At 33.9% G+C, this 23065-nt stretch overlaps 1 protein-coding gene across 1 annotated transcript; it reads left to right on the top strand.

Moving 5' to 3' along the window:
• The first annotated feature begins 11526 nt into the window (after positions 1-11526).
• LOC120002391 (phospholipid:diacylglycerol acyltransferase 1-like) lies at positions 11527-17987 on the top strand. Its single transcript, XM_038851142.1, has 6 exons — positions 11527-12150; positions 14258-14480; positions 14621-14904; positions 15653-15980; positions 16208-16467; positions 17305-17987. The coding sequence occupies exons 1-6, from the start codon at positions 11669-11671 to the stop codon at positions 17786-17788; spliced, it is 2061 nt and encodes a 686-aa protein (XP_038707070.1). The 5' UTR covers positions 11527-11668; the 3' UTR covers positions 17789-17987.
• The last annotated feature ends 5078 nt before the right edge of the window (positions 17988-23065 follow it).

Genomic DNA, 23065 nt, shown 5'->3' with positions numbered 1-23065 from the left:
TCAAGATAAATTGAACATCACTACTTAGATTATGCCTTACAATTTATTGAAAGTAAAAAACTAGCATAAATATAACCATAGCATCCAAGCCTTGTGTGAGCTCAAGCGCGCCTTCTTAGCTTGTATTATTATCTACATGTATGGTAAACATGTACGAGGGTTAACCAAGCTAATCCAAAGAACACTTAAATTTTCAAAAAAATCAAATATAAAGTAAATTTTCCTCGCATAAGTCATACCCAACAACTGAGACTTAAATCAAGTATTTTCAGGTATATGTAGGACAAAAGAAATTCTATGCATGTCATTTCATACACAAATATACATATCTATAAATATATAGGTATATAAAAAAATGCATGTATATATGTTATCATAAAATAATTCTCAATCATTTCTCCACATATGATCCACAATTGAACCGCGTCCCTCGTACAGTTTACCCCGAAGTCATCACTCCGGTTTGTAGGGAGGGAACACCACGTGTGAGGCTCTTCGTCAAGAAAGTTCGTGGTACTTTTATGATGGGCGGTGAGTAGGGTCAACACCTCCTACCACACCTGAACACATCATATTGCAATTTCAAATAGTCCCCACAACCAGGCCAAGGTTTGGGGTTGTCGCGTGCACCGACTTTCACAACTTAACCCATGACTAAATAATAATCCATCAAGTACCAATCACCAAGAATGTGGAATAGGGAATTTCCACACATATACTTAAACGTAGTATTACTTCAAAATTAAATATGAAGTTCCAAAACATGTAAACCACATTCCAATAAACCCATAATCAATATTTCAAGTCTCAAGTAAATACCAAACTTTTCATTTATCAATCCAAGATACTCAAGGACTTTACTTGCCCATTTGGTCAAACAATATGTATAAATATGTGTGTGTATATTCGGACAGCACATGTATGACGTAAAAGTACACATAGAGATTAATCATGTAAATATATATGAATAATATATACTCTATTCCTTTTTGGCCGAGCCATTATCATGCGTACTTATACATATCATATAAACAGATATATATATATATATATATACATACACTTACATATGTATGAGGATTTCAATAACATTATTGCCACATTGGCCAGACATGTGTATATATGTATATATCGTATAAAATTCTTAGTATATAAAGACAACATTTTCATAGAAATCATTTAGAATGTTCTAGCGGTGGCAACCCTCATCTTAGTCGATATTCCCAGTCACAAACGGGAGCTTTTCCTTTGCACTTGTTGTAAATCAAATCGGGTTTGGTCCCTATTAATTTTCTTCTATTAGAATCGGTAGTGTTTATGGGCAAATCAAATATCAAAAGAACATCATAATATGTGCACGACTTCCATTTTCTTATCATGCATGTCATTATATCATCATTTCTCTAAACCAAATCAATTTATTTCTTTACCTTCTTTTTGTAACTAGAACTTGGAACTCCTTTTGATCTCTTGCTAAGCCTTGCCTCCAAATATCTCCCTTTTCTTCAATGGTGAGACACTTCACTTACTCTCTCTCTCTCTCTTTCTCTTACTTGGTAACCATGGTTATGGAGAAGTGCAAAATGAGCATGCCTTGCTCATCTATTTAAACATACACATCTCCTCTCCTTGCTTGACATGTGTCATTTCCTCACAAGCTTTCATATATTTTATGCATCTAAATACTCTATATCCATATCTAGGGCTCACCACTTGGCCCATGGCCCAACCCGAGCCCTGCCCGGGCCCGCTGGCCAAAGCCCGGCCCGACCCCTTGGGCGGGCCTGGGCTCCATTTTTGGGGTCGGGCCAGGCCCGAAGCCTGACACCTCTGGCCAATTTTGGCCCTGCCCGAGCCCGACCCGAGCCCGACATTATTTATTTATATATATATATAATATGTATATATTTACATATATATATATACACACATACACAGACAGTGCACACTGTCTGTGTATATGTATATATATATATATATACATATGCAGACAGTAATATGTATTTTTTTAAAAAAGTCAAGGCCCGAAGCCCGAGCCCAAGTCCGGCCCGAGGCCCGAAGATCTAAATCGGGCCTTGGCCCGGCCCGATGTCGAGCCCTATCCATATCTTTATAAGATAACATAATCTCCTTCTATAGTAGGCTTTTGACACTTGTCACCATCTACAAAGTTTACTCCAATCTCCATAAATCTCTTATTTGCTATATCTCTTCTTAAATCTTCCATTGGTCCATTCCTAATCATTATTATGATTTTCTAATATCTTGTGTCCCATAATTAATCATTTTGTAGATATATTTGCATGGACAACCAATCCCCTTTCACAACCTCCCTTTTTATCCAATCCTTTTCGACCTTTTTATTGACCAATTATCTTTCCTTACTTACTAGCTATATAACTCCATTCTCAACACACTCTCTCACTTATTGGTCACAACCTTCATCATTCCTTGAATTTTTTCTTAAATTCTTTTATTTTATCTTTATCCAACACCATAAAGACCTATATTATCCCTTTTATTCTAATAATGACACATAATCTATCATACTCAACCTATGAAATTCTTATATGCCATATACATATCATTATTATTATTATTTAAACTCTATCACACATAGTTAATAACTTAACACATTATCTCCTAAGTACTATGCATACTAAGTACGGTCATGCACAAGTGCATGTCTACCCATATGTATACGTGTCTATATATATTATTTGTTATTAACGATTTTATGCAAGTCCTACCCAATAATGATCTTTTATTTAAATGAAAAAGATATTAGACTTGTTTAGGCTTAACGACTATACTATTTTTACTGGGGTAAGAATTTAACTCACTTGGTTGATGCTAGGGTCAAATTTTTGGAATGTTACATACAACCTCTATGGAATGCCAATAGTATTCCAGGTAAAAAAATATATCATTGTATTTGTGTAGTATGAAATGGAATGTTCCATTTCTTAGTTATTGTAATAATATGTGAGCATTTTATTTGATTATTTGCAGATTTGGGCTTATGAAAGTGTACCCATTATAGGCCAGAGGTATGCCACCAAATGCGGTGAAAGACAACCCAGAATACTCAATTACTCAGGGAATAAAACTTCTAATTCAAATGACATTGTGTAGACGTATTTGAACTGAAAAAGGTTAGTGAAGTTCAAGTAATAGTTATTGTTGTTTGAGTAAATTGAGTTTTTCGTGGTTTTCTGTTCGACTATTTGTAGTTTTCTGTTCGAGTATTTGCAGTTTTCTATTCGAGTATTTGTAGTTTGTTGTTCGAGTTTTATGGTTTGTTGTTCGAATTTAACTAATCACTTTGTTTTTAATACCAACAGTTGGAGGTTCATGAAGCACTAATGCCAACAGAGACTGAGATGGAGCAAGATTATGTTAGGGCTGTTATGAAGAAGATTAAGAGCAGAGAAATGAAAAGGAGTAGAGATGAGTCTGAAGAAGAGAAAAAGATAGAAGAGAGAAGAACAAAAAGAAGGAGTGATGACAATGTTACTGTTGAAGAAAAAAATGAGAAAAGAGAAAAGAACAAAGAGAATGAATGATAACATCGAACATTCAGATAAGGCAGATAGAGTATATGATGATGATGATGAAATTGTAGGAAAATTACTATTGAAGGCCAAGTTTGATACTATAGATTAGAAGTTGGCAGAGCATACTGCTAAACTTTTGGATCTGAAAAAAAAAATTGCTGAAGGCATTGTTAGTTTTTTGGAGACTACAAATGCAATTTATGAAGGTGTGACAGAGTTGAATGCCACTTGGGAGAAAAAATTGGTGGAGGTAAGAGTTGTAGAGGCAAAGATGGAAGTTAATTTGTCAACATTGGGTGGTGAAAGGGTTGGAGTAGAGGACATGACAGTTTAACATATGAATAAGGAGGATAAGGAGGGAAATGAGGATAAGAAGGATAATGAGGGAAAGATAGTTTCCCCTGTGAAGAAAACTATACATGATGATGATGTTGAGGATCAAGAGGTAGTTGCTCGATTGATGGATCTCACACAACTAGTTATTGAACAGTCAAAGCCAGACAAAAGTACAATTGGAGTTGAAGAGATTCCAAAAGGAAAATTTACATTTAAATGGAAATTAAAAAGAGGTTCCATCACATCCTCATCCTCTACAGGAGACAAGCACCAACAAAGATCTTTCTAGTCCTTGGCCAATAAATTTTAAGAGGTTGTATTTAGTTATTTGGAGAGTTGGATTGGAAGCATGGGTCAAAAACAGGGCTGAGGATACAACTTACTTGGTGGTAGGTGGAACGAAGCTTGACAAAAGTTTGTTTATCCAAGACATGATAGAGGATTACTGGTTGAAAGACAAGGTAACATATATATATAACCCTATTATATAAATATTGGTTTGCTACTAGTTATTTATATATATCTTTTTTGTTGTAGCATATAGACGTAGCAATGTACCTTCTTATGAAAAGGATCAAGCAATACCCTATCGTCTTCAAGAAAAAGGTTGTGCTGCTAGACACTCTATTAACTGTAAGCATTTATCTTCTTTTTTTCCGAGTATTTTAGTTCCTTGTTCAAGTATTTTTTTTTTTATTATTGGGTCGAGTATTTTATTTCTTTGTTCGATTATTTTATTACCCTATTCGAGTATTTTTCTTAATTATTGGTTCGAGTACTTTAGCTTTTTATTCTAGTATTTTATTAACTTGTTCGAGCATATATCTTCATTTTACATGTATCAATTGAATCCCACTTTAACGATTTCAAGAAGGATCCTTATAGTGTTGGGACAAACATGAAGTTTTTGAAAACTATGTTAATGGAAAAAATCCTGAAGGTTCCATACCGTGGAATGGTGTATAGTATATTTACTTTCCAATGAATTGGAAAAATACTCATTGGGTTGCAATTGAGATAAAAGTTGAGAATAAATGGATCAATGTCTATGATCCCAAAATTTCAATCACCAGCAAGGAGGTTATGTCGAGTCATATGAAACCCTTGAGCACTATGTTGCCCTACATCCTTCGCTTGGTTGGATTTGATATAGGAGTGGCCCCATGGCCTGTTCGGAGATTGCAAGATGTTCCACAACAAGAGACCGGGTAAATGTTTCTAGTGTTATTTCAAGTGTTTATTGTTGTTAATTAAGCGAAAAAATTTCTATATTTTTTACATGTATGTTATCTTCTTTTTTACAGGGGAGATTGTGGGATGTTTACAATAAAAATTATAGAGGTCTTAAGAGCGGGAATGCCAGTCAAACTTATTGAGCAGAAGGATATCATGTTTTACAGGAGGAAGTTAGCAATCGAGTCATACGGACAACAATATTAACGTTGATTATTATTGAACAGTACATTATGTAAATTATCACAATAACTTTGTCTTTGTCGAGTAATACATTTTTTTGTTCGAGAAAATGGTGTATATGTTAGAGTAGTACATTTTACTATTTGAGTAAGTGATGTATATGTTCGAGTAATACATTTTATTTTTTATTGTTCGAGTAAATGGTGTATATGTTCGAATAATACTTTTTCTGGTTCGAGTAAATGATCTTGAATGTTCGAGTAATACATTTTCTGGTTCGAGTAAATAACTATGATTGTTCAATTAATACAATTTATGGTTCGAGTAAATAACTTTGACTGTTTAATGTAAAACAATATTTGGTTCGAGTAATAAAGAAAATCAATTGGAATAAATATTTGTGACTATTCGATTAATACAACATTAACTGTTCGAGTAAATAAATAAAATCCGTTCAAGTAAATCATTGACTGTTTGAGTAATGAATTTTAGTTCAAGTAATTGGTGTGTCTGTTCGAGTAACATATAAAATCAGTTCGAGTAAAAACCTGTGACTGTTCCAGTAATAAAAAATATATTGTTCGAGTAGTACAACAAATTGATGTACAATTAATTTCCAAAACCTTAAATTTAAATTTAAAGAACTTATTGAGCAGAAGGACATCATGTTCTACAGGAGGAAGTTCGCAATCGAGTCATATGGACAACAATATACACAATAACTTTTTCATTGTCGATTAAAAATATTGAGATATATGTTCGAGTAATATGAAAATCTGTAAACTGTAAATAGTCTGACTGTTCTTTTCGATTAATTTAAAAAATTTGTTCTAGTAATTTAAAAAATCTGTTTGAGTAATTTTAAAAATCGGTTCGCAAAATTTAAAAAATCGGTTCGAGTAATTTAAAAAATCTGTTCAAGTAATACATAAATCTGTTCGAGTAATTTAAAAAATCAGTTCGATATATTTAAAAAATCTATGAGTTCATTTCATGCTTCTGGAATGCTGCGAAGGGATTAACTGAACCTGTATTTCCTCTTTCGAAGAAAACTTTTCTAATTCTCTATGTTAAGTTAATGGTTGGCTTACGTTCCCAACAAGTATTAGATTTCCCTAAATAACATTAATTGCGTTTTAGGGATGTTCTCTATCTCGATTGACTCTTGGCTTTTTATTCACCAGGTTTAATCTTTTGGATTCTTGAGAAGGAATGAAGGCCAAAATTTTCCTATATATACCTCAAGCTATTTGTAAACAAAGATCACACCAAAAACTTCTTTCACTTCTTATAACATGGTGAGCTCTCAAAGTTCAGTCAATTCTCCATCTGACTCGGATGATGACGGGGCATGGAATCTTCACTTGCCATTGGAGTATAGGAATATGAACCAATTTATTGTCGAGTTGAGGCAAGAATTGGATGAGGTTTACAAAGACCTCAAGGAAAATGAAGACATAATTGCAGAGCTCACAAAAGCCCTGCAATCAATTGGAAGCTCGTTGTCCCAACTCCATGAGCTAGCAGAAAAGCAAGCCATGGAGTAGGACACTCAAAAGCTTCAGGACTCCCTCCTTGATCTCTCTACCTTGATCAAGGAGGTTTAAGAAAAACTTAACGAAAATTGAAATATTTGGTCATAAATTTTTCTTTTTATTATGTAATAATTCATCTGTAATAAAATTAGAATTTTATGATTTCGCATTTACATTTATTTTTACTTTTATATATTTTTGCTATCTAAATGCAAAGATAGAAGACAAATAAGCAAAAACAGTATAACTCCAATAAAATAAGAAAAAATATTTTTAATTTGGTAAAACACATCTGGAATACTGGTGTTAACCCAGTTTTTATGGTGTTCGAGTAATTTAAAAATATGTTCGAGTAATATAACATTGTTGTTCGAGTAAATCATTGTTAATGTTCAAGTAATAGAACATTGTTGTTCGAGTAAATCGTTGTTAATGTTTGACTAATAGAACATTGTTGTTCGAGTATATAATTGTTACTGTTCGAGTAATAGAAAATTGTTGTTCAAGTAAATCATTGTTAATGTTCGACTATTAGAACATTGTTGTTCGAGTATATAATTGTTATTGTTCGAGTAATATAACAAATCGATTTTCAATTAATCCAACACCATTAAAAAAAAGGGGAGAAGTTTTCAAATGGCCCCTGTACTTTCATGAAAGGATCAATTTGCCCCCTGAACTTTATTTAGGATCAATGTGCCCCCTCACCTTCCACTTTCATATACCGTTAGCCCATACTCATAATTTCCGTTAATTTTCGCTTATGTGGTATTTTTTTCAAACGTGGCACCGTAAATAAATGAAACAAAAATTACATGGAAAATCAAATATTTGACCTGTGTTTGATTTTCACCAAACCCTAAAATCAATCTTCTCTCCTCACCCCCAACTCCTCTTCCGATTCTCTTCTCAGAAAATTGCATCCATCTATCTGATTTCGAAGGGCATTGCACGGGAAAATTGATTAAACTAGATTTTATTTTGAAGAAACCCTAAAATCCATCCATCTTTAGCTTAACTCAGAGATCGAGGGAAAACCTTAGAGAAAAATGGAGGGGCTTGGATTCCAGAGCCTTTGATTTGTGTGAGGATTCCAGAGCCATCTTTGGCAGCATAGCCAAAAGCCTATTGTGGGTGCTCTAGTTCTGGTGATTTCGCCATTCTTCTTCTCTCTGTGAGAGTGTGTTTGTGTGTGGTTTTTCCGGATTGGTGAAGGGAGGATGCTTGCTTTATGTGTATATATACACACAAATCTAGCTAGCTGTAATTGAGACACACACACACATGTCTCTCTATCTAATTTATGGTTTTATTTGTTAGTTTTAGGCTTGATGAATCATCAACTAGTAGGGGTTTTTGAGTTTGAGGAGGGCTTGGATGTCGGATTGGCAAAGAGATGAAGCAGAGAAGAAGATGGAGGTGACGACGTGCCAAATTTTTATTAGTCCCCATGACCGGCAATCCATGTCAGCAAGCTTGAAAATTAACTAACAGAAAAAAGTGCCACGTCAGTGAAAATGGAAGGAAATTGTGCGTAGGGGCTAACGAAATACAGATGTGAAAGTTGAGGGGCTCAATTGATCCGAAATGAAGTTCAAGGGGTAAATTGATCCTTTCATCAAAGTTCAGGGGCTATCTCAAAACTTCTCCCAAAAAAAAACTCATAACAGTACATAGATAAATCATGTTCTCCATCTATGATGTTGGGTGCAATGCGATTGGCTCTTTGCATGTTTGACGATTATGACCTCGCTGTCGACACCGGGAACATATCTTGACTGCTACAGTTTCACCTGAAGCTGGGATCCTTCATTGCCTTGGCCTCCCCCTTGACGTCTAGTAGTTGGTGGGAGCAATACGTTGTCCTCACTAACTTTGCGCTGATCCTTAATAGTTACTGGGTATATAGGTTCAACATAAACTAACAATAGGGTCTCGTTTGTATAGTACGGAGAACACAAAGAATAAAAAGATATGTTCAGAACTCGACATGCAGCTAATGCGTGTACACATGGAAATTGGTCAAGATCAAACACCCGACAGGTACAAGTCTTGTTTTGCAAATTGACCTATCCATCTTGATCACCATCTCGTACATAGTATTCATTATGGCTTATAGGTTGAACATTTAGACGGTGTGACCTATTGCTTCTCTTTCAAACTTCCTTGTCACACTCATAACATAGTGGAGACGTGATAGATGCTGCGTGATTACGACGATCACTAACCATTCCTGAAGTTTGGCACGCAATTGTTCAACTGGCATTGTAATTGGCAAACTACGAGCATCTCGTAGTATAGCATTCAAGCACTCCGCAATGTTCGTCGTCATGATACTATATCTCTTATCGTAAGACATTGCTCTAGACCACCTATGAAAACCAACTTCAACTAAATAAGCATAAGGTCTACCTCTGTCAATGTTACGCAACTGATTCATTAAATACTCAAACTCAGATAATCGATATACCTTCGCAACCTTAAGATATATAGGGAAGATAGATTCGTTGAACCCTTTCGCCTTCATGTTCCGTTAGATATGGACGATACATGCCCCATGAAATGAACCAGGTAGTACAAGTGAAATTGCCCCATCAATGCTAGGATTTATGTCTGAAATGATACATAACCGTGAAAAGTCTTCAATTGCAATGACATCCCGTAATTTTTCAAAAAACCATTGTCAAGATGCATTATTCTCATAATCGCCAATGCCAAAAGCAACCAGATAAAGTTGCTCATTTCCGTCCAAAGCAATGGCAACAAAAAGTGTACCCAAATACTTACATTTCATATGGGTACCATTAATGACGATAACAGGGCGCATTGAACTCTGATATCCACGTAAGTTTACACCAATAGTCATGAAAAAATACTTGAATCGATTTTCATCATCAAACTCAAAATGAGTAATTATGCCAAGGTTATTCAACTCCAACACAACACAATAATGAGGTAAGTAAGCATATGATTCTACCACGAAAAGAATCAATAGCACATTCTCTAACCCTTCATGCCTTATCATATGTAATATTAACTCCATATTCTCTTCTCATATCTTGCATTATGTCCTTCGGGCGGTAAACACGCCCAACACCTTCATATTTGGCCCTGATGCAGTCACCAATCACCCTTTATGATATTTGCTTGTGCCCATTATTCACAAATTCCAATGAACGTATGTGAGTATCATTGAATTTTTTCACAATAAAAAGTTCAGTTTCTTTTTGCTTTACCCCTCTCATACGCCATTGGCATCCACTTGCAACACACTCGACCACAAGCAATGACTTCATCGACCTAGCCACCTGAAATTGAAATTTCTTCTTAATAGCATAGAGGGATATATGCTTTTGTAACTCTTTCTTGTCTCTAAAAATCACCCCCATGTCAAACGTATCGGATGATTCGCTGTTGAGCTCAATAGTATTGCTTCCACTATATTGCCCAACCTGAATGTTCTCACCCGTATATGCATTGGGAGGATTAACCGCAGCAACATCATCAACAACATCATTATGAGTATTAGAAGTGTACGAGAGCACTTCATCACCTGCATCGACACCATATAATGGTGCGTTATCATCATTAATATTATCTTCTCCACCCTGTCCATCTATTACGTCGTCAAAATTTTCTTCAAATTGGCTTAAACCAGGAAAATCATCAATCTGAAATCTAGCATGTCCAACAAAAGGTTGAGTTTCAGGAACATAACTCGGATCTTGGGAATGAAACTGTTCGTGTTGATGCTCTTTTGGTATGACTGTTATACAAAATGGAGTACCCGATTTCCGTGAAGCATCAGGTCGTTGTGCATCATCGTTCTGCCTTATGAAGAATGGCAAGTCATCGTCATTGTTAACAACCAACGATTCCATATGGAAATGTGTGATAGACAAATATCATGACCACCTCATTCGAAGTTCGATCAATTCCCGTAATCTTGTATATCTTCTCCAAAAAATCCTCACAGGAAATTGACTCATTGACTATTAAACCTTTCACAACACCAATGAATTTGTAAATTCCTCCTGAAAATTCTTAGTCTCCACCGTATATAACAACAATGTCAACAACACTCATTTCTTTAAAAGAAAAGTGTAAAATTCATTGAGAAATGCTTTACAAATTGCAAATACTCGAACCTAAATTTAAAATACTCGAACAGATAGAATCAATTACTCGAACAGATAATATCAATTATTCGAACATATAGCATAAAAGACTAGTACAGATATAATCAAATACTCGACAGATGGCATCAAATAATGCGAATTTAATAAGCACTCACTTCGGGTTATAATGACAATAGAGAGGAAGAATGTCGACAATGTCGATGAATGCCCAAGCTATAATGAAAGGCAACTCGACCAGACCTCGTGAAGAAATACCTGCAAACTTGGTGCGGCAAAGACGGCGATGGCAAATGTGAGGAATGGAGTTCATGGTGTTGGGTTTTGGGTTTTTTCGATATCTCTGAATTTTATGATATGTGAGGGATATATCTGTGTATTGTGATAAGGGTCTTTGAGTCAAAAAAATAATAAAAATGTTAATTTTCCATTTTTTTAAAAAAATTAATTTTTAAAATTAGGTTTTGAAAATTGCTACTTTTTCAAAAAAAGCCCCACAACAAAAGAATGCAGATTTTATCACCACCACATGAATTCGAAATGTACCTGCCAATTCCAGATCAACCAATGAATTTACTTCCATTTTGATTGGAGTCTCAGTTTTCTTTCCAGATAACGAAAACTGAACATTCATTTCTCGAGAAAACAAATAGAATTCATGCCAGATTCTACACTCCAAAGGTAAAGTATGCCTTTAATTCGTCGGAAGAAAGTCACTGAAAGTGATAAACACTCGAATTCAGATCCTATAGAAGAAGAAGAAAGTGAAATAGAATCCGATGATCACAAAAAGAAGACCAAAAGCGGAGCATCGAAGAAGGCAAAGAAAGTAGCTCGAGCGGAGCGTAAGAAGGATAAGCCCAAATGGTCCTGCGTCGACTCGTGCTGCTGGTTAATTGGTTGCGTATGCGTCACTTGGTGGTTCCTGCTCTTCCTTTACAGCGCGGTTCCGTCTTCCTTCCCGCAGTATGTGACCGAGGTCATCACGGGGCCGGCGCCGGATCCGCCTGGGGTCAAACTCAGGAATGAGGGGCTGAAGGCGAGGCATCCGGTGGTGTTTGTCCCCGGGATAGTTACCGGCAGCCTCGAGCTCTGGGAAGGCCATCAGTGCGCTGAAGGTCTCTTCAGGAAGCGCTTATGGGGCGGCACCTTTGGCGAGGTTTATAAGAGGTACTGCCAATTCTTCTTGTTCTGTTTTCGTTTTTGTCGTCTTTTGATCGAGATGGAAGCTAATTTGAGTGGTCTGCTGTAGAAACTGTTGGGTATGGTTTTGATTGATTTTATGTAGGACATTATGTGTGGTTAATGAGAATGGAGAACTAGGATAGTTCGTTATTGAAGCTGATTATTCTTGAATGGTAAAGGTAAACAACTCCCGTGCACTAGGATCTTGTAGTAGGAGATGCTGTTCTCAGGATTTGAGCTTGTGACCTTTAGGTTGCATCTATCGATATTGTAGCTATCAGTGACATTCATGGTATATATATATGACGTATGAACCTTATTGCCTATAGATATGTTCTATAAGGATATGTCTTTTTGTGTTACTGTGGTGTTGTTTCATTAAGCAACAGTTAAATAATTATTAACATAATTTGAAATTAAAGCAGCCTCTTTTTTCCAAATAATTGGAGGGATGAACTTCCAAGTTGATAAAATCATAGCTGTAATTAATTCATCATTTTCTTGTTCACATTTGCCAAAATTCTAAGTCTTTTTTGTCAAGTGTCTGTTTTATGAAACTTAAGAGTTATGCTGTATAAATGCTGTTCATATGTGGAAGCATGCGAATGTTTCTTCAGAAGCCAGATGAATTATTGACGGCACGCTTGCTTGTTATTTGTGGAAGAAATTTAAGTAGTTGAAGACTCAAAAGCTGGATTAATTTGTTACTTTGACAAGTAGACACATCTGCTATTAGGTTTAGTTGTTCAGGATGATTTGTCAACTAGTTTTCCATTTGGGAAGTTTTGAATGCTGTATTAGTCAGGCTACCACTTGCCTCTTTGATAATTGATTCTGAGTTTGGTGATTATTTCGATTAGATACTGCAGATTCCAAGAAAGACATGCAAAACATTCAGTTTTGTGAATTTGTCGATGTTGCTTCTTGGTGTCTTTTAACAAGGGCTAGGGATTCATTTGCAAAAATGTGGTTTTTTTTCCATAGAAAAGTGATTACCCTTTCTGATAAGTAGAACATGTTTACTGAGTGAACTCTGTCTTTGATCTTGTTTTCATCATTGCTGATATCAATCTATACAAGCACTGCCTTAAACTGAAGTACGTAGATATAAATTAATTCTCAATTTATAGCTGCAAGGTAAAATTTGATTTGGAAATTGATTCTTTTAAAGAATGTTTCTGAGACAACCCATGAACTACATAGATAGGAGTTCTTTCACTGTTAGGAAAATTTGAAACTATGTAGCTCTTTTCCTTCAGAACACCTTTATGTGATCTTATTGTAACTGTCAGGTTTAGTGTCTCTCTCTTGGTGCTACAGCCAACTGTTTATGCCTGACAATATTGCAACCCTTTTATTCAATTATTGGGTCCTTGGTCCACCGTAAGTGGTTAATAAGATCCATTAATTTTGATTGCTTGACTTCTTCTATATTTAGTTACAATGCAAAGGCAGCAGACACTCTGAACCATACAAAGGCTAATGAATCAAAACTTTAAGTTTCTAAACAACATATTGTTATTATTTCTATCTTACCCTGGATGACATAAAGAATCTGATTGGACACTTCTAGTGCAGAAGCTAAATGCTTTTAGTTTCATCCTATTCTCGTTATTATGTTGTAATGAATAAAAGACCCGAGCATATTAATTGACCTGTGAGAAGTTGTCAGTTGTCACTATGAAAGCCTTAGTGGCATTATATTTTCTTTCTGTTTCTATTTTTCTTCTTTGTGACATGAAGAACATCAATTAATTTGGAAAGAAATTATTATATTATTGGAGTCTTTGTTTTCGTACTACTCTTCTCAATGAATGTTTTATAAGAAATCTCTAGTTGACCATTCTTGAGCAATCTTTTTGACATTGTCATGTAAACAAGATGGTGTAGAAATGTTCATGATCAAGAAGCAGGATACATATTTGTTAAATCACCAATGGGTACCTGCATGAGACAGGTATAGGGATACGGGGAATCATCAGATATCACTTCTGGCTTACGCAGTCTTAGTTGTGCAGATAATATGGTATTTATTTGAGTTCTTTACATACTTCTTGGAAAAATTTCTATGGTTTGATTTCTTGTGTTGTAGACCTTTATGTTGGGTCGAGCACATGTCTCTGGACAATGAAACTGGATTGGATCCTCCGGGTGTAAGGGTCAGGCCTGTCTCTGGACTTGTGGCGGCAGATTACTTTGCTGCGGGATACTTTGTTTGGGCTGTTTTGATTGCTAACTTGGCACGCATTGGATATGAGGAGAAAACCATGTATATGGCTGCATATGATTGGAGACTGTCATTTCAGAACACTGAGGTATTTTCTCACTGCAAACTGGAACTTTCCATTGGAATCAATAAAATGTCTATTAGATGAATTTTCTTATTCACCTGTTCTTTTCATTATAACTCTTAAGGATTGCTTTTTGTCAATGCATGTCGAATTCGATTGATCAGGTGCGAGACCAAACGCTAAGCCGCATTAAAAGTAATATAGAACTGATGGTCGCTACGAATGGTGGAAAAAAGGCAGTTGTGATTCCCCATTCCATGGGTGTCTTGTACTTTCTGCATTTTATGAAGTGGGTTGAGGCACCTGCCCCCATGGGTGGTGGGGGTGGACCAAATTGGTGCGCTAGGCATATAAAGGCTGTGATGAACATTGGCGGACCATTTCTAGGCGTTCCCAAAGCTATTGCTGGCCTTTTCTCTGCTGAAGCAAAGGATATTGCAGTTGCCAGGTTTTTATCCGTTTTCAACTCTAATATAGTGAAATAGTGGTCAGGTAGTCATCTTCTACTGCTTTGTTTTGAGCATGCTAAAAACTTGCGTCAGTACCTTTGCATGTATTGGAAAATTGAAAACCATTAGTGTGGCTGGATTATCTTTGTTACCTTTTTCAATCCTTTTAGTCCATGTAAAAAAGAAATTTTTTTGACATCCAATGTGTGATGCACATGCTAATTATCGTTCTTGTCTGAACAACTGCAGATTTTGCATGCAAATAGCATAAAGTGAATAGATAATTATGTACCACCTTTCGTTGAGTGAAAATTTCCCCCTCTATTGCTGGAGGTTTGGTAACAAGATATCGCGTAACAGGCATTTTTCACAATCATTGTTTTTTGCATTGACACCTGAAAGTTTAGTTCTGGAAAGTCTTTTTTCCCTTATGCTACCCATTGGTGGCGCTTACTACCAGTACATATTTCGTTTTATTCCCTTGCTTCGACATCTTTGTTTTTCCACTGGTATGTTTCATGTTTCCTTTCCAAAATCTTGTTATCATTGAAATAGTGACATTCTTATTTTAAGCTCAATATTCGTCACTGCTTTTGGAGAAAGTGTATTCTCATAACAACATGGTCTTAAAGTAGTTTGTTTGTCAATGTGCATGTTTAATATTCATCATTTTATTTATTCGTATTCCCATCAATTGTCTTGCGTCTATATTGGTGAATCTTTAAAGTGAAATCCCTCAAAATGCAGGGCAGTTGCACCAGGGTTTTTGGAAAATGATTTATTTCACTTCCAGACGTTACAATATGTGATGAAGCTTTCCCGCACATGGGATTCAACCATGTCAATGATACCAAAAGGTGGAGAAACTATCTGGGGTGGTCTTGACTGGTCGCCTGAGCAAGGATATATTCCTAGCAAACACAGGCAAAAAGACAATGGCACCAAGATTATCAGCCAAAATGAAACTGAATGTGAGGTGTCTCAAACAAAGAGTGTTAACTATGGTAGGCTTATATCATTTGGCAGAGATGTAGCTGAGGCACCTTCGTCAGAGATCGAAAGAATTGACTTTAGGGTATGCTTATGAGTTTCACTGACTTCCAATAATTCAAAAATGGTTTTGGTTTATGACATAATCTCCCCCCACCTATTTGAAATCTTGAGATGGGATTTTTTTCGGAAAGTCCCTAGGCCATCTGGTCGTATCCCAAGATTACAAATAGTGAATTTAAGTTACAGAAAACTGAAGAAGGTTTAGCATCCTGGTGAATTATGGTATTTTATTTTGTTTTGCTTGTGCAGGGTGCTATTAAGGGCCAAAGTGTTGCAAACACCACATGTCGTGATGTTTGGACCGAGTATCACGACATGGGATTTAATGGTATTAAGGCTGTTGCAGAATATAAAGTTTACACTGCTGGATCAATTATAGATCTGCTATATTTTGTCGCCCCAAAAATGATGACACGTGGAAGTGCTCATTTCTCCTATGGGATTGCTGATGATTTGGATGATCCAATGTACGAACACTACAAATATTGGTCAAACCCATTGGAGACGAAGTGAGTCCTGACAGTCATTTCAAATTATATTGTTTGATGTGATTAGAACTTTCTTGCTTGTAAAAGTATCAAAATATAATGGATGAGACACTTTGATGACAATAACCAAAAAAAAAAAGAGAGAGAGAGAGAGAGAAATTTTGTGGCCTACAGGCCCTTATTCAATAAGATATTCTTTTTTTAAAAAAAATAAAGTTCAATGAGATGTACTTAATTTGTTTTTGTGCTTTTTATATGAAAAGGTTCAGTTTTGCTTATCCGTATGGTGTTTCCATTATTATTGTTTGATGATCAAAACTATTTATGATGCACAGAAATGACATCCTAACTCCAAAGGAATGGTCCATAGAAGATTTGCAATTCTTGTAGTTCTTATTGAAATGCGAGATGCATATATACTCGAAAGTGGTAAAATGGAAAATGCTAAAAGTAACGCAAGCATTTTCTCGATATTCTTGTGTATGTCATTGACTCGTAATGGTGCAATAAATAAACCTTTCAGCATTGTTATTAAGATGCCTCCTCCAAGAGCATTGATCTCTTGATGTACTTGATCTCGTTCTTCCTTTCTTGCTTTAGATTGATGTCATGTTTGCTGCTTCTGGTAGATATGTGGCGTGTCTCTTAGAATAAAATGTTTTTTGTTCATTTACTTTTCTTTTTTAGATGTCAATTTACCTTTTTGTCTTGGTAGGTACAGCTCAAATTACTTGATTCTAACAAATGACTACAGCTTTAGGGGGGAGGGGGTGTCGTGAATTTTAGGGTATTTTATAGGATGATCATCCTAATAATTTGAAGTATTCAAATGACAACTCGTCCATTCTGGTTTTGCAGGTTACCAAATGCTCCCGATATGGAAATCTTTTCTATGTATGGAGTTGGTGTACCAACTGAAAGAGCTTATGTTTACAAGTTGTCTACGTATGCTGAATGCAATATCCCATTTCGGATTGACACATCAGCAGATGAAGAAGATGAAGGTAGGTGTCTGAAGGATGGAGTCTATACTGTCGATGGTGATGAGACAGTGCCCGTTTTAAGTGCAGGCTTTATGTGTGCGAAAGGTTGGCGTGGGAAGACGAGATTTAATCCTTCGGGGATTGGGATGTTTATTAGGGAGTATGATCACTCTCCTCCAGCAAATCTACTCGAGGGTCGGGGCACCCAGAGTGGCTCGCATGTTGATATAATGGGAAACTTTGCTTTAATTGAGGATATCATTAGGGTGGCTGCTGGGGCAACAGGAGAGGAGTTGGGAGGTGATCAAGTTTTTTCTGATATATTCAAGTGGTCTGAGAAGATCAACTTAAAACTGTAATCTCAAATGGTATGTCTATTACTACATGGTTAGATTGTTCATCTTTAACTTTTATTTTTCAATCTCCTCTTCTACGAGAATCCCTCGGGATCATAAAGGATCAGAAATTGTATGTTGTGGGATATATTCATGTAATTACATCATATATTTGACAATAGATGATGAAGCTATCAAGCTCTTTTGAGTAGTGTTTCTTCTTTTTCTTTTTCTTTTTCTTCCTTCCTTTCTTTTTTGGGGGCAGCCAATCTGTGAGCTTCTAAATTGTGCTTCCATACTGAACCTGCTCTACTTTATGTTTTTACAGATTTATTGGCTTATTCATTTGGTATAAAAAGTTTCATTGAGCTTTAGGAATTCGAATATCATTGGAGTACAAGCATCAACTTTTTGCATTTTCTTGCGTATATTCAACAGTTAAGGTTGTGAAGTTGATCAAAACATATTATAATCAAACTAGTTATTGGACCTGTGCGATGCGCGAATAATAAAAAACTTTCTAATTCACTGAAATATTTGATCATAAAAGAACGGATTTAATGCATCTAGGTCACTGAAAGATACCCTCATTTGCAATTAGGTCATCTAAAGAAAAAAATTTCAAATTGGGTCACTCAATATTTTTTAAATTGGTGAATTTGGTCAGAGAGGGGAAGGAGGGGAGGATGAGAGAGAAAGAGAGAGGATCAAATTTTCCTTTTTTTTTTTACGATGGCCGCGGTGCCCTGTACCAAAGTAGTCGACGCCGCACTCTTCATCAAGAAATCTTTGCTACCTCAGGTGGCAGTCTATGCTCCTCTCCTCTTCAGATCCACAGCACCGTCGCCAGTGGCTCTGGTTGAGGCCAGGCAGCGTCTGCGCCTAAGTGACTCCTTTTTTTTCTTTTTTTTCACTCGGGATCTTGTTTCATTTTTTTTTACTTTTTATAATGCCACTTATCATTTTTACTTTCATTTTAAAATTTATATTATTTTTACATTCCACATGACATTTCTATTTTAATTTTATTTTAGATTTCAAAATTTTTTTGACATGCCAGCAATTTCCGACAAGAAATAGATTAGAAATTGACCGGAATGAGCTAATTGCTTAAATTTAGAACATTGAGTGACTCAATTTAAAATTTTTATCTTTGCGTGACCTAATTGCAAACTGACCTATCTTTGAGTGACCTATTTGCACTTAACCCGTAAAAGAACCAACACAAAGTGGGGGTGGATTTAAGAAAAGTGAAGAGACACTCCAGAGTCCCGACATTAACTTTAAATTTCTAGCTAGAATTTATTAAAGTCGATAATAATAGAAAGTTGACAATAGTATGACATATCTATATTAAATTATGAAACACAATACTATGTACATTGCTTGTAGTAGTACATAATTGTCCTTCATCATTAACAATCAATATTTTCAGCCTATTCATACTTTTTACAATTGAGACTGCAACATATAATTGGTCATGACTAATTAAAAACCGACCTTGACAAATGCAAACCAACATGAGAAAGTGATTATCCTTGACTTTTATTTATTGTCATAGCAAAATTAATAGCTAATGGATACTATCTTCTTTGGAGTTTAAATGGTAACCAAGAATCTAATGGAGATAGTACCATTCGAGAAATAAATATCTTGTGACCGACCTTGATTTCTGAAATAATCTTAACTTCTATAATGTGTTTTTTCATTCGTGTTACTATCGATATTTCTAAGCAGCATTACAGGCAACACCAATCATCAATATTGATTCATGGTTTAGAAGAGCATAAGATGTAATGGAATTTAAGAATTCAATTGTGTATAAATATTCATGACTATCGACATTCATATCTACTTTACAAACATTGTCAGAACTAAATAAGTTATTTCTTCACCTGAAACTAATGAAAACATAAAATCATTCACTGTTTGCACTATTTCAAATGTATACACCAGAATTGTCCTCTCCTGCATATACTTAGAATCACTCATTTTTTGAAGTAAAGAAATATATGGCTATTAACAATTGTTGCAAAGGGATTGTCTGAGTTCTTGATAAGGAGATCATCTAGAATTTTTTACAATTCTCTCACAATCATTATGATCTCCAATTTCACCATCATCGATTTTTAATATCCATTATGAGAATTCTCTTATATTGTTTAATGCAAAATCATGGCCACTTATCTAATGAAGCCTCATTTCTTTTGTCAATCTTAAGACCTTGTAAAATTTAATAAATATAAAGAGTTTATCATTACGGTCTTGAACATGTAAACTTGTAAATGACAAAGATACAAAAAAATTATTTTGTCAATCAAAAATTTCTTTTATTTTTTTAGCAATTTGTAATTATTCTTCTTTGGCTCTACACAATAAGCTACAAAAATAATTCATTTCTTTATATTTAATTTTGAAAAAAGAATCCACAAGTTCTAGAAAAGAGATTTTGTATCAAATAACTTAGTATAATCTGAACTTATTTTTCTAATGAATTTACTATTTAAGATGACATTCACTGGATATTTTGATTTATAGACTAAACTATCGCAGTCATACGACCATCTTGAGCTAATTTGGAATAAAAACCAACTTTATATGACGATGGTGGATTATATTCTTTACTTGTAATCTTTTTTTTCAATAATAATAAGGTTTTGTGTCTATCATTGATATGTTATTTATTTGTATAGCATAACGAACATGTACTTTCACTATTATAAGATATTCTCATACGTTTGTCTGAGAGGTATTTACTCATCTTGATCAAGCAAAGGTGTATCGTGAGAAGAGTCTGAATTTTTTTGGTAAGTGAGTACAGTCTGAACAATACAGTGAAAAAAATATGTGCATTTAAATAAATTTTTAAAAGACTAAAAGAATAAAAATATTCAAATATGTGTATCTTATATCTAAGACGATGAAAAATTCAAATTTGACTATTTGAGTGTGACTATTATTATCATGTAGAATTTTAAAATATATATTATAATTTAAAATTATTAAACTAAATATAACAATTTCCAATAACTTACAAATAAATGAAAAAATAAAAATATATTTTCAATACTTACCCCAAACAATGAAATCGAGTTCTCGTGTTGTTATGGATTTATATAGTCAAAAGTCAACACCTTTAGTGCCAGTTAAAGTCTTAAGTTAAATTTAATTTAAATGATTAAATGCTAATTTGTAATAAAATGAAATTTCAAAATTTAATTACTTTTCATAGATATCACAAAATTTAATTTTATGTATTATATTTAATTCCAATTAAAAAGTGGTTGTAAGTTGTTTGGATATGATTTAAACTATTTAATATAAATATTTAAATTACTTTGTTAACAAATATTTAAAACTCATTAACTAATTTGCTTATTTAATTTGAATTTATTATTCTAACCATCTAACATTTATATTTTTTATAAATTTAATTTAATTTATAAAAATAAAATAGAAGGTGGCAAAATTATCAAATTATGATTTATTATTGTAGAATTTTCATTTAAAATTGTAAAACGATGGCAAAAATTTTTATGCTGATAAAGATAATCATAATCATAAAACTTGTTATGTGCAGAATTTCAAAAAATAATTATTACTACTATAATTATTATATTGTGAAATTTTCAACAATTTCATATTAATCAAAATTACATTCAAATAGTGATAAAGATAATAAGTAAAAAATGATTGAGGATTAAAATTTCAAATACAATTAGTATCGTTATTCATTTAAGTGAATAAAATATTTATTCACAATGATGGCTCGTGGTCCATGGGCCAACTATAATGTATAAATAAATTGAATAAATAATACAACTTATAAATATTTTTATTCATCAATGTCACGGTGTAATCATAGAGCTGACACGTGACGTAGTTACGATATTTAACATCCTTGTGAACAAATATTTAAATAATAAAAATTATCAATTAATAATTTACATAGTGATTGATAAAAGATAGTCATATTTATAAATGGTTGTTAGAAGAATAAAATGATAGCAAATTCAAATATGTTTCAAATCCTGAGAAAATTATTAAGGATTAAAATCATGGCTAAAGTGATAAGGATAACAACTAAAAATATAATTAAGAATTAAAATTTGAAATACAATTAGTATCATTATTCAAATATGGGTAAAGTAATAAGGATAATAATTTATTATTTTTGGTTGAGAGAATAAATTAATAGATTAATTCTCTAATAAATTAATAGCTTAATTCTCTAATTCTGAGAATTAATCAAATCCAAGTGAGCTATTTCGTAATATTTAATATCTATGTGTATTTTTTATAATTTACATAGTCATTCATGATTAGAATTATCCTAATACATATAACTTTGTTAATGAATTCATTGTTTCAAATTAAGTTAACATGATCTAGTTCACTGCGTGAATATCAAAATTATATGGCCACAAATTATCACTCTCTCTAGCAGCAATGCAAAGTAATGGAAATTATAACACCTTATTGCGGAATGACTGCTCTAGTCACCGGTGGAACAAAAGGAATTGGGTTTCGATTCTTCTTCTCTATCAATTTTTTGATTTATTTTCTATTTTCAACATAAAATTTTCATTTGATTTTCAGTTCCAAGAATGTTGTCTTTTGTCAAACTTTGATAAAAGAAAAAAAAAAAACATGTTGATTTTGAACCTATTGAAAACACAGTTACAAAAAAGAAAAAGAAATAGTGTACAATCCTAACCTTCAATTTCGTAAGTGAAATTGAGTGAATCCATAGCAGCCCTTGAAGGATATTTTTGAAAAAAAAAATCAATAAAATCAATAAAATTATGTTTAGACTCATTGTAATTAGAATATCTATGAATATTAAAAGAGATTGACGCACATTGAATTGTGAGAGGGCAAACCATATGCATGATGTGTAAAACCATAATCAAATAAAAAAAACAACTGAGTTAAACAAAGCTCCTCATGTGAGAGCTAAATATATAAATATTAGTGGGAGTGGGACAGGGAGAGATGGAGAAACTGGGATGTAATTTTTAAATATAGTTAGAAATATTTGAAAAATCTTTGAAATATTGGTTATCAAAATATTTTTTGAATATCTTTAAAATATTTGAAAAAAATCTTGAAATTTTAGCAGATATCCTATTGCCCACTATATCTTTGATTTACTAATATTTTATTATTGTTTTAGGAAGAATAAATTAATAAATTAATTAAGACTAAAAATCTTGGAAGTTTGGGAGGGAAAAAAAAAGATGAAGGTGTCTTCTACTTTTATATATATATATATAGATATGGTTGTAATTTATTAGTTAT

This window comes from Tripterygium wilfordii, chromosome 7 (assembly GCF_013401445.1).
Source record: "Tripterygium wilfordii isolate XIE 37 chromosome 7, ASM1340144v1, whole genome shotgun sequence".
NCBI classification, from domain to species: Eukaryota; Viridiplantae; Streptophyta; class Magnoliopsida; order Celastrales; family Celastraceae; genus Tripterygium; species Tripterygium wilfordii.
Note: the sequence above shows the minus strand (reverse complement) of the source record. Positions and strands in the feature narration are given on the sequence as shown.

Bases quoted from the DNA above. Each gene is read 5' to 3' on its own strand.
- LOC120002391 (XM_038851142.1), top strand. From the start codon at position 11,669: ATGCCTTTAATTCGTCGGAAGAAAGTCACTGAAAGTGATAAACACTCG. The intron at 12,151-14,257 runs GTACTGCCAATT...CTTGTGTTGTAG, and splicing joins TTTGGCGAGGTTTATAAGAG to ACCTTTATGTTGGGTCGAGC. The intron at 16,468-17,304 runs GTGAGTCCTGAC...CTGGTTTTGCAG, and splicing joins TCAAACCCATTGGAGACGAA to GTTACCAAATGCTCCCGATA.